This window comes from Archocentrus centrarchus, chromosome 7 (genome assembly GCF_007364275.1).
Source record: "Archocentrus centrarchus isolate MPI-CPG fArcCen1 chromosome 7, fArcCen1, whole genome shotgun sequence".
NCBI lineage: Eukaryota > Metazoa > Chordata > Actinopteri > Cichliformes > Cichlidae > Archocentrus > Archocentrus centrarchus.
Genome location: NC_044352.1, coordinates 17,882,967 through 17,896,109, shown reverse-complemented (window position 1 = coordinate 17,896,109; position 13,143 = coordinate 17,882,967). Strand labels below are relative to the sequence as shown.

At 41.8% G+C, this 13,143-nt stretch overlaps 1 protein-coding gene across 1 annotated transcript in view; it reads right to left on the bottom strand.

Annotated features, from left to right (window-relative positions):
* LOC115783152 (ERC protein 2-like) overlaps positions 1 to 13,143 on the bottom strand; it is a 157,619-nt gene that overhangs the window by 26,630 nt on the left and 117,846 nt on the right. Inside the window, exon 18 of the mRNA XM_030733836.1 lies at positions 10,470 to 10,534. Within this exon, the coding sequence (XP_030589696.1) occupies positions 10,508 to 10,534 (27 nt within the window). The 3' untranslated portion in view covers positions 10,470 to 10,507. The remainder of the gene's footprint in view (positions 1 to 10,469; positions 10,535 to 13,143) is intronic.

Genomic DNA, 13,143 nt, shown 5'->3' with positions numbered 1-13,143 from the left:
CTGGTTCTGTTTTAGCTAGTCAAACACACTCACATCAAACACTCAGCCGCCGGCACTCTACAAGATATAGAAGTGTAGAACAAAAAGAAAAGAGCAGAAAGAAAGGAAAAGGGGGTGATATAGATGCACTGATTCAAAGCAACCCCTAAAAATGGAAGCCTGAGGACAAACAGCCAATCAGAAAAGGATTGCTGTCTAGTCAAATCAGAATGCATTCCAATGAGAATCCACTCCAGACCTAACCAAGAAACCCTGGAGGTAAGCACAAAAATACAAATAAATAAAAGTCACACGCAATGTGACCTAGATACAAAGCAGCATCTTAACTAAGGGCCTGACCACGTCTAGTCTCAGCACTGCTAAAACTGAGGGGGTCTATGTTCAATCTACCTTCGGTACTAACAGTACTGCATATATGAGAGTTTGAGCCTGTAGGTAGAAGGGGTTAGGGTGCGTTTGTGTGTGTATGTGTGCGCGTGCATCCATGGCTCCAATGTTGACAAATGAGGTCAGTGTCTAGGCTTAGACTCTTGTTTCAGACAGGAGAGCAATGAGAACGGTGGCAAGGCAAATGGATGTGTGAGTGTTTGCGCGGCTGTATGTGATGTGCGTGCATGGCTGTGTTTCACTGCATTTGGTAAGCAGAGACACTTTCATAGGTCTGGAGTAATAATAAGGGGAGAACATGCTAAATATTTGAGTGTGTGTGAGTCCATGGGCACACAAATCGGTTTGTGCTTTCCCCTTGCGCTCTGACTGCATTTGTGTGCCCAGAGTTGTGTCTCAGCTAGAGTGTGTGCAGGATTGCATGAGAGCGTGTGGTTGTATAGATCTCTTCTTGGCAGTGGCAGTGTAAACTGAGGAGGGTCTTACATGGGCTTTAATCCTGTGCTGAATGTCATCGTACAAGTGTGGCTTTTCCACAGGCCCAGATAAGAGAGAGGGAAAGAGAGGGAGAGTGAGTTCAGTTGCACATGTGTAAGTTATATGTATGTGTGCATGTGAGTGTAAGTGCATACACATATAGGAAAGACACCCATGTAAAGGACCCTGACCCACTGGTTTGATGTCAAGGATAATAGCAGTGACATACAGTAAGCTGTGAGGGACACCGAGAGCAGCTACAGCATTAATCTGCTTGTCTGAGCCGATCTAGTGACAGAGAGAGAGTCCATTCTGACATCCAACTCTAGGGTTTCACTGAAAAACATAACCTGGTTGAAAACACACTACACAGCCCAACAAGCTGATCTGTGTTGGACTAACGTGCATCCGAGCCAGGAGTTTATACGCTTTTTTTTTTTTTCCAATGTGGGGTTCAACTGAGAAGTTTATTCTGTAGCCCTGAGACTCAGGGGCTTTAAAACATTTTACTACCCATGTCACACAGGTACCCTGCAGCAATGGGCCCACAGGCCATTTTGGGAATGGAAGCCTAAGATCAACAAACATTACACAGGTTTGAAAAGGTCACTGATATAGAATGTCTGATTTTTTTTCATGAAAAATAATTAATAATTTAAAAAAAAAGCTGTCTTAACTTCTAACACGGCAAGACATCGATGAACTTGTCAAACATCAAGACAGCACGTCTTGATTTTTACAATAAACAATGTTTGAACAATGTTTGGGAGAGTGTTTTCGGCTAGTATGAGAAATAAAATGCAGCCTACTGTTATAGAAGGCCTAATTAGTGGTTAGTCCTTAATGTTGAGTGGCAGCCCAAAGGTTGATGTTATTACAGTAGTTCACTGATAGCCCAAGATATGAAGCCTCTGCGCTGACTGCACTGGGATGACTTTCAGTGAGGAAACAGGTAAATTCCTGTTAGTTTTCCTCTTCAATTCTACAAGGGGTGTCTGATAGCAGCTCTGGCATGTCTATAATAGGGAAAGAAAATAGTGAAATTCCTTCTTCTATTACTTATTAAAATACATTTAGTGTTTTTTCTCAGCCACAGGGTTTCCGTGGGTGTCAATCTTGATCATAAATGTTTGCTTTCTATTAGACAATTTAAATGTATGTATGTCTGCATGCATGCACGTGCAAGATCTTGCAGCAGTACATGAGTTGAGGTATCAAAAGTGCTGTATGTTTCAGGGTGTTACATCCTTTCAGTAAGTAGTCATATATAGTAAAGTCAGCAGGTGTGAATCCCCTAGTTTGTGGCAACCCCCACCACATCCCTCTTGCTGCCTCTGAATATAGCCCTCTGCCTTGGAGCAGCGGCCACATCTGTGATTGGCAGCCTAGGGGTGGGTCTATATGTTAAAAACACAGTTTAGGGAACAGAGGCCTTACCCTAGACCTGAGGCTATGTGGTATTTTTAGAGCTTTTAGTGTGGGTGCATATGTCTTTGTGTGTCTGTTAAAGACAGGGAGAGTGAGGAGAGCACAGGAAGTGTGAAGAAAATAACTGGTTTAAAAGGAAAAGACTGTGATTCCCATTTTTCTGTCTCCAAATCCCAATACCTCCCTGTATCAGTGCTTCTTTGTGGCTGTTCACACTTTCTCTTTGGGGTGTAATCCAGCTTGAACAGAGGACCTCATCTCTGAGAGGTTCCTTTTTTTTTTTTTTTTTTTGCTCTGTATGTCTCATACACAGGCATGCACACACACAAACCCACGGATGCTCAGTGCCTCCCCAGGTGCAAGTTTCTCCTGAGGGAAAGGATTTTGTGTGCTGCCATCTCAATAAGCTGAAAACACCCTTTTAATCCTGCCAGGATCTCTCACTCTCTTTTTTCTCTTTCTTGAACTCTGGTTTACTTACATAAACTCTTACACACAAAACTGGCTGCACACTAAGAACCAAACCTATTCACTTAATCAATATCTTTCCCGCTTTGTCCTCAATATCCCACTCTTGTGACACAATATTTAGATTTGCATTTCCAATATTCTAGATCTAAGTAAGCTATAAAACATGTGAAAGTATCTTGAGCAAATGCATTTGCAGAAGTGACAGAGATAATAAATAATGAAGCATAAAACAGAGAGAAGAAAAAGGAGGAAGAGAGAAGTGAAAAATAGCGACAGCTCAAGGTGGACTGATTTATGACTGTGGGCTAACTTGCACAGAAAGCAAGGAGAGGAGGAGAGAAGAGCTTACAGACACTGACTGAATCATACCTGGCATGTTCAGACAGAGAGGGAAAGATGAGGGAGTTCAGTAAAAGTATTCCAGTTTACAGACATTCTTACATAGGCTGTGAACTTTAACTGTTTCGATAATAAAATAAAAAAGTAATACTGTTATTCAACATCAGCGCAATTTTAAATGTCCATCCAATAAGGAGTAGGCCACTTTTGAATGTTAGTGGTACTTCCACATTAGTTGGCTAAAATTATTATTCTGAGCCAGTGAATGAGAGGACATGAATGAAAACAAAACAAACAAACCAACCACAACAAAAATTATTTATAATAAAGCTGGTGAGAGTCATCAGGACTGTACAAACATTTAATTACAATCTGGTTATGAGCAGGCCCATGCTCCTGAGTATATGGTCCTATGATGCATGAAGTTTCTGATTAATGCCACCATCAGTGGCCAAAGGAGAGATTACATTTTGGCCCTGGCTGTGTGGCTTGAGTAAGAAAAACAGTTCTCACACTTTATGAGATGGTGAGAGGATAGACTCCATCATCTTCACATCCAAGAGGACAGTTAGGGGTAGGTTAGTGAAGGAAGATGTGGAGCTGATACAACTAATTAGCAGCAAAGTCTTCAGATCTTCATTTTTTGGCTATGCTACTGGGATGTGGGATGGCCCACACATGGCTTTGTAGATCCATTCTGACAAGTTGCTCACACATGCAAATTTTCACCGCATGGATAAGCACTAATGAACAGGGATTTACTTGCAATCACAGAATTAAAAAAGCCAGATATAAGTCGCTCCTGTAAATGTTGGTTTGCATGAGCCATTGTGCATGTGGCCATGCCGCTGCCTGTGTAATGAGCGTGTTGCGGGTGGGGAAAAGGGAGCTTACTCAGACAAACTGCCTTATGATCCCCACATCAGGTGTTTAATTGTCCTCTCCTTCATACAACATCAAAAAAAACACACACACACATGCGCACGCACGCACACAGACACACACACACAAAAACACGAACAAACTTGTCTACTTCACTGTTCATTCTTTTCCTTCTCTTCTCTCTTGCACACATCCTCCTTCTAGGCCTGCTGCGGCTGGAAAAGCGTCTCTGGGTCCCATCTGTCTACAGCTTCACACGCTGACAGTGTCAAAGCATCTCTATCGCTGCTCTTCATTTACCTACGTTAAAGTAGTATTGTGCTTTGCATTTAAATAAACAAGCATGTTAATGTCAGATTAATCACATTGTTACACTATAACTCAAGTAAGAATAAGGCCATAACTGGGGCTGAGCTTCTTTCTCAGTCTTTTCAAGATAGTGCCTTCCAATTTGCCACACAGTGCCAAATCCATTTCAAAAAATTAAAACGGCCAAAACTAATTAAGTTTCCATATCCATCAAGACATGCAGGAACTTGCACTGTCTAAAGAAGTTTGGAACATAACCATTTTTTTATGAAATAGATACAACATATAGCATACTCAGATGTCAGTGCTCAGGTGTTGCAGAGTTATCAACTTCCCTCCACTCCTGCTCAACCTGGTGGAACCACCTTTGACTTTGTAGACTGATTATGCTGACAGCTGGCTGAAGGATGGCCTCGGTCAGACGCCTCTACTGACCTCCAAGCCATGGTTCACTGACTACCAAAGACACATGGCGCAGCACAGCTTTGAGCAAGGACATATCCGTAGATCCAAACAATAGGCTCCAGATTTTGGGCATACCCTCACTGGCTAGTAGACTACAACTTGAGTAAACAAAGGTGGATAAAATATTGGAATTTTAAAGGCATTTCATGGTCCCTAACGACTTCCTATAAGAAACAAACAAACAAACAAAAACAAGAAACAAACAAGGTATTTAAGTTTAATGAACCAGTGCAGTTTCCGCTTCTGATGAGGCTCTAGAGGAACCATAGTCTAACTATAATTGCTTCAACAATATTTTATTTTCACACATAAATCAAGGTTAGGGTATGATTGATAAAGCATAGTCTCGTACTGACTACTGACTATTTAGAAAATCCACAGCGTATTCATTTACCGATTCATGCTGATATAAAGGAGATGATTATTTTTTTCAGGCACTTTGTCAGCTTGTTGTAATGAATGCATGGGGTAATAGTTATTTACTAGTTTCAACCTGGCACACAGTGCTGAAAATAGTGGCGAGGCTGTGTCAGCCAGAGTAAATGGCGCTGGCAAATTTTTTTTGCTGGAAGCTACATGGATTATACACTCATTGGCCATTATATTAGGTATGCCTCGCTGGCACCAGGTTGGACCAGGTTGATCCCCCAGGTTGGTACTAGCAAGGTTGCCTTGAGAACTGCTTTAATTCTTAGCAGCATAGCTTGAACAAGGTGCTGGAAACATTCCTCACATATTTTGGTCCATATTGGCATGATAGTATTATGCAGTTACTGCAGATTTGTCAACTCACATCCATGATGCAAGTTTCCTGTTTCACTACATCTCAAAGGCGTTCTATTGGATTGACATTTTGTGGCTGTGGAGGCCATTTGAGTACAGTGAACTCACTGTCACGTTCAAGAAAACAGTTTGAGATCATTTGAGCTTTGTGACAGGGTGCGTAATGCATTGGAAGATGGGGACACTGGTCAGCAGCAATACTCATTTAAACAGTGCTCAATTGGTACTAAGGGGCTCAAAGTGTCCCAAGAAAATATCTCCCACACCACACCACACCACTACCAGCCTCAAGCCCTGATACGAAGCAAGATGAATCCATCTTTTCACTTTGTTTATGTCCGCCCCTAACATCTGAGTGTTGCAGCAGAAATTGAGACATGAGACCAGGAAACATTTTTCCAACCCTCCGTCGCCCAATTTTGATGAGCCCGTGTGAACTGTAGCCTCAGTTTCCTGTTCTTAGCTGTCAGGAGTGCATCCGGTGTAGTCTTCGCTGCTGTAGCCCATCTGCTTCAAGGTTCGGAGTGTTGCGTATTCAGAGATGCTCTTCTGCATACCTTGGCTGTAATGAGTGGTTATTTGAGTTACTGTTGCCTAACAACTCAAAGCAGTCTGGCTATTCTCCTCTGACCTCTGACATTAGCAAGGCATTTTCACCCTGAGAACTGCTGCTCACTGGATATTTTCTCTTTTTCAGACCATCCTCTGCAAACTCTAGAGAAACTGTGGGAAAATCCCAAAAGAACAGTTTCTGATCTACTGGGATTTCTGAAATTCTCAGACCAGCCTGACTGGCACCAACAATCATGCTACATTCAGTGTCACTTAAATCACCTTTCTGCTCCATTCTAATGCTCATTTTGAACTTCAGAAGGTTGTCTTGTCTCTACCATGCCCGTATGCCTAAATGTAATGTGTTGGATCTTAGGGTGGCTCTGTGAGTGAGCAGGTGACCATGTGTGCCGCATGGCTTTGGTGATGATGGCCCAGGTTTGCTCTGTGTCTTCCCCCATCTCTCTCTCTCCCTGGTTTCCTGACGCTCTTCACTGCACACTATCTAATAAAGGCAAAAAATACAGAATTTGTCTTTTACAGGCCATAGTGCAGTGCACTATGGCCTGTAAAAGCTCAGTTTCATGGATGTGCACAACTTTATATTTATATCTGGAGTTCATTTATAAACACTAGGCTGTTTCAAGAAAAGAAGAAAAAAAAATCACAGAATACAGATGCCTACAAGGAAGCTTATAGGGCAGTTTTTTTTGATAACCATAAATAGAGGATAAAAGAGATTTTATCTCTTAAAAGTATGCAATGCAGTCAGATATCTAGTGTTTATGTTTAACAGAACAGATAGCAGTTAAAATCTATATATGTTTAAAGAGATCAACACTTCAGGAGGAGTAATCTGTACAAAGCATCAGTCTCAGTCTTCTGGTTATGACTCAAAACTGCAGACAGAAAGCTCTGGCCATACAGCTCTTTGAGGATGAGCGCAAATGCATACCAGCAGTACTTATTTTCTGTTTACACATTCACATTGTGGGTACCCATTTTCCTTTTGGGGACATAAAAAGCCCCACATATACTCCCTATTAAAAAAACAAAACCAAAAAAAGAACATTTTATTATGAAATCTTTGTTTAAGGTTACAATAAGTTTAAGATTAGGATTCAGACTTGGGAAGTAGTAGTTTTATTTTTTTAACAACCAAAGTGAACACAAATGTGTCAACTATGTTTTGTCAAGGCAAAACATGAGCTGAGAGACTCTCACCTCTACCAGTCTTCAGAGCGGTAGAGGTGGTAGAAGCAGTTTGATCCCCGGGTCCTCATATCGAAGTGTCCTCGGGCAAGATACCAAACCCTAAATTGCCTCTGATGTATCCATCGGAGTGTGAGGATGTTTGTGATACAAAAAGTACTTAAAGGTATACAGTAGTATGAATGAGTGAATGTAGTATGGACTTCGACTGCTCAGTAAGAGTAGAGCTACATAAGTAACAGTCCATTTAGGTTGGACTAAAATGCAGTAAGCTTTGACCTGCAGTGCACAGGAGGAAAATGAGGAGATGAAAATTTTACCTGCTCACAAGGCCTCCAAAGTTGCTGTGCTTTAATCTGTCTTGTATTTCAGTGCCACTCTGCTGTTTAATCATTTCCATGTCCACTCCATTTGTTAAGTAAAATGCATTTTACAGACTGACAGAGGAGTAAGAGTTTGTGATGAATCTGACAGTCACATCGATGTTGTGCATTTTTCTAAACTCCATCTTGAGTTGCTAGCTAATCATGACCATGTGACAGTATGTCCAAATGTTCCTCGATTAGCTGATCCAAAAAAAGAGAAAGAAACTCCCCTTCCACGACAGATTAAAACTGTTATGACTTGTATTATTACTGTTATTTTTTTCTCCCTATTGCTTCGAGATGTACTTTTAATTTGACAGGTTAGCAATCCACTGCTGTACATACACAGGCCTGGGACACTCACAGCCATACCCAATGTTGCCATACAAACACTGTATCCTATGCATACAAAGAATGGACAAATGAAAGCCATGACTTGTTTTAACCTGAACAAAGCCTAACTCTATTCTGTGTGCACATACATGCATGCACGCATACACAAATACATACATGTACACAAACATATTTCTGCCCCCACTTGGAAAGCCTCTGAGCTTCTTTTTGCTTTATTCAGTACAAATAACTTCATGGTGGGATAAAAGCATAATGTTTCCAGAACACCCCCCCCCCCCCCCCCCCCCCCCCGCTCACACACACTGTGCTTCACTCTTTTGGCCTCATGTTCTCCCTCACTTTTTCCTCTGACCCCCTTCTCTTCTGCTCTCACTCCAAAAGGACATTCTTATTTCATTAGAGGTGGGGTCTAGGAGGCCAGCGGGTAAACAAAACCTCTGTAATCAACAGCAGGACATACACAACCTCAATGAGCCAATCAGACTCTGTAAGACAGAACCATGGCTAACCAATACAAATCCACACCTGGATGTTTAGAACTCAAACTTGCCAACTCAAACTCAGCACTTAGGTTCTTGTGGAATGCAGCCTAGCTCTGGGACTCAAGGTTATCCATAAGAAACACCAATCAAATCTAGCATGCACACATGCACCCAGACACACAGATCCCTGGCTATTTGTCTATCGGTGCTGTCATCTCTGTTTGCTCATATTAGGGAGGGCTCACTCAGGGACAGGATATGGGGATTAGGTCTGGCCTTATTGCGCTGTAGCTACATACCACTGAATAGCTCCCATCTGTTCTCCCATAGAGGATGGCTAATACATGTTAGCTGCACTCGTGTTTTGCACTGCCAGAATAACAGCAGTGGATAGATGAGCAGCACTGATATCGCTAGCCACAACACCACTCTGCACCAAAGGCTAATGTGCCTGGCTTATTCTATTAGATTGGGATAAGAAGAACTAATACACAAGCACACGCACACTCATGTGCACACACAAGGTCATGATATCTGATTGGAGATACTAAACCAGCAGGCTAATCACAGGTCCAACTCCAGATCTACCTTAAGGAATATGTGTTAGAGCAGGGCAAATTTAAACCCTAAGAAAGGTGGCGAGAGCAGGAGAGACGGAAAAAAGATGGAGAGATGGAAAGAGAGGGAGAAAGGGGGCAGTGTGGTCTGTTTCATTACGGTGAATCCTGACACTGCTGCATTCTCAGCACACATGGACTGGATTATAGGCTATGTGGGCTGCTCCGCCACTGTATAGCTCACCAACACTCACTTGAGCACACATATACATACACACACACACACACACACTTGCAAACGCGCACACAAACAGTGCACAAATGCTTCGCACTGCAAAAAGGCAAACCATTTGCTCACAAAGACGCTATAGGACTCTTAATCCCAAAAGCAGTGCTAGGGCAAAGTGCACAACTTCTAAGTTGTTGAGGTTAGAGGCAGAATCTGCTTGTGATGGTCCACCTGTGGATTACTGGGGGAAAGGAATGAGATGCACTGGAAACTATGAGTATATTATGCTGCCTGGTTTTCTCTCTGATTCCCACATAAATACATAAGGGCCCATTTGCTTTTTTCGTCTCACTTCCCCTACCTTTTTTTTTGTCCCTCATATGTACATTTATGTCTCTTTTAAACCACACACGCACACACACACATATTAGCTCCAAGCAAACCGTTACCTCCCTGCACAGACCTCTTTCTGCACGTCTGTGTTCAAAGGGACTCTAAGCCCATGGGGGGGCTTCGATATAAAACTCCACAAACAGGAATTATGCTTTATGACTTGACATTCTTCATTTTATGCTTTTTTAGCTTTCAGCCTTGAAAAAAAAACTTTCATGACTGTTCTGTGTTGTATTGTAATTAGCTACCCCACACACTGGCACACAATAGGGTGGGGTAATGCGATAAAACTTTATTATGACTGAAAAAGTGGGGTGCGCAGAGACAGACTCATCCATCTCTGGTTTTTCTCACTGTGTCGTTTTTATCACCTATGGGCCCTGGTATGTTCGCTTTAGGCTGCTGGGTGTATATAGGTCTAATAACAGTTTCCTATAGAGCCACAGAATGCATGCGCCATATTCGGCGCAATCGGCGTATGAGCACTTTACTGAAAGCAACTATAAAAGCTCAGAATCAAACGACGCTCTTTAGTCGACTGAAACTCCCAAGAAATGGAAAAGTCGGGCTCTATTACACTCTCCTCTGTCAGAGTTGGGTAATACTGTGGTTACTGTGGTATCATCAGTGTTCCTGGCTAATGGTTACTCAAGCCCACTGAAGAATTTATTGTGTATACGATCATTAAAGTATCTGGAACACATGTACAGTATGACACTCTGGCAAGTCCTATATTAACTTTAAAAATAGCTGAAGGTGTTGCAATAGCTGTGCAGAAACTTACTGTGAAGAAACGGATGTGGGGTCTCATGTTGGTGGTCATTACGCCCATATTCCCTCTTCATCATCCTGTGAGTAAACAGTAAAAACAGGCATCATCACTTATCATCTCATCATTTTACTGCACAAATTCTGGCTTAGTGGTTTTTTTATTCTGGCTTAGTCATTAACTAACTTCCCAGTCCTCCTAAACCCTGTGACTTAAAATCCAAACAATCCAGTTCATGCTGTCATTCAGAAAAGCTGTGTATGATATCACCATTCCTCACTGTGTTAGAAACCAATAACTAAACACATAAGGTGTTTCCATGTGACTGAAACTGTGCAGCCCTGAGCCCTGCTAACCAGAAGGCTAATTCACTTAGACACTTACAATATGATAGTTAGCATGACCTGGCAGCTCACTATAGCCAAACCCTTGCCTGCATAATGCTAAAATAGGCATCAGCAAAGCAAAGTCTATGCTAATGTGACACTCAAGCAAAAAACACAAAGTCTTGGCTGTGGTTCACGGTGGCTTTGGTTGAACTGAGTAGTTGTGACAAGCTCAGTAAACTCAGTAGGCTACATCTAAGCAGCTAAGCTATAGATATAATGGCCTTTCAATGGAACATGCTACATGCTAAAAGCTAACATGTAGTGAATGGCTGTGACAGGCCCTGTAAACAGAGCCAGACCTATAACCACTCATTCTGCCAGGTTAAACACGCACACACATACACACATAAAGGCCAAATACCATGTGCTACTTCTCATAAACTTGAAGCAGGCAGCATGTTAAGACTTAGAATAAAGAACAACAATCTAAAAGAAAAGGTTGTTTAATTCTGTCTCTGATAAACACTTTATGGCTGTTTTCTATTTCCTTCCGAGGCTATTGCCAAGCATCTGGCGGTGGTGCTGGCATACCTAAATGAAAGCAACATGAACACAACATGCCCATCAAACTGCACACACTCCATGCTGAGACATTAACCTAGGGTGCTAAATTCACTTCCTGTGCACGTCGCCTTTGAGTATATTTCACTTGTCCTCTCACTAAGTCCATTACTAATTAAGTAGGAGACCAGGAGTACAGTTTGAGGATTGGTTTGAACTTACTAACTGTGGCAATGAGTTTTGAATGAGATGCGGTTTTGGCTCCTTGGAAAACTTGAAAGCGTATTCTTGTGTTTGTGTATCCAGTATACCAGTGCACGGATGTGCGCTTATGTGTCTTAAATTTACAGTGTGTCTGTGTGTGAGCACTTGCAACTGCAAAAAAAGTGCATGTGTGGTCACTGTTATGTTATTCATGGCACTAGCTGTATCTTGGAAAAGCATTGTGGTCTCTAGGGTGAGCATGGAGAGCCTCTTCATCATCATTATCATTATCATCATCAATCATCCTTCAAGTGGCGTTCCTGGACCCGGCAACAGACTGAACCACTGACCTAGCCACACTTGTTTATTATAATTGAAATGGGAATGACGGAGGAAAAGAAGGGACAGAAAGGAAACGAAGGAGACTGAGAGAGATGACACGTGATGCTAAAGAAGGAAAAGACTCAGAAATGAGTGGACAAATGAAGAGCAGAGGTAAAGTAATAATAATTAGAGGTGAGAGAGAGATGGAATAAAATGTTTGTGTGTGTGTGTTTGGGGGGCACAAGTAAACATGTCAGTTAAAGTGTAAGGAGGTAAAAGAAATGTGAGGACCAGTGTTTGGAGATAGACACTATGACCTCAAGGACTTCAACTAAACTGCCAAACTTTCCCATAAGGTCAAAGATCAGAAAGAAGGAAAAAACAGTGAGGTGACTTATCTGACCTCTGTCAACAGGGTCTGTTTGTCATTTTTAAGTGTGCGCTTGACACAAGAGTGAGATTAAAAATAACAAAAAACTAAATAAGCAAACTGTGGGCAGGAAGGTGATGGTGCCATCTTGATAGACACCTTCATGTGAACCTTTTGTGATCATGCAACCAGACCAAAACCACTGGAGTACAACATTAAAATGGAAACTCTATAGCTTTCACCCATGAACCAGTTCTATGCAACACCAGAAAAAAATAAATAAATAACAGCAACCCTAGCAAGGCCATTATCCGTCATCATTTTGCAAAGATGGTAAAGAAAAAAACATTTGGAGCAGATGTGCAACAAAAACAAATAACATATAACCAGGAAATGAACTCTGCAAAACATTTGCAGCTGGATGGTGCACACACTGGCTAAATCATTCTCTAAGTAAAGTCAGGATCTAAGTAAAGTCAGGGTTGTCAACTGTGGAAATATCTTTCAAAATCTAAAATACGTACCCTGAGATTTCCTTCTACTAGTGCCCTGTCCTGTCATGACACTGAAAAGTGAGGCAGTTTGTGTTGGCTGGGTTTTCCTTGAATCATGAGTCAGGCCAGAAGCTAGCATCTGAATCTCAGAGAGAGACACATTACTCCCATTTCACTGTGTTCTTTTGTCTCATGGGTTGAAACTGGGCTGACATGCTGCCACTTCTCGTTTAAAGTGAGTCTTTACAAAGTTTACACAACACGGTGATCTGTTTGACGTCAGACTTTGCAAAACCAATCAAACGTGCTTGGATGGCAAAGCTCGCATAAGCAGGCATTTTCAGGGAAAGCAACAAGTAGTTTCATAACTTCAGAGAACGATTTTTTTCAAATGTGTGATAACGGCT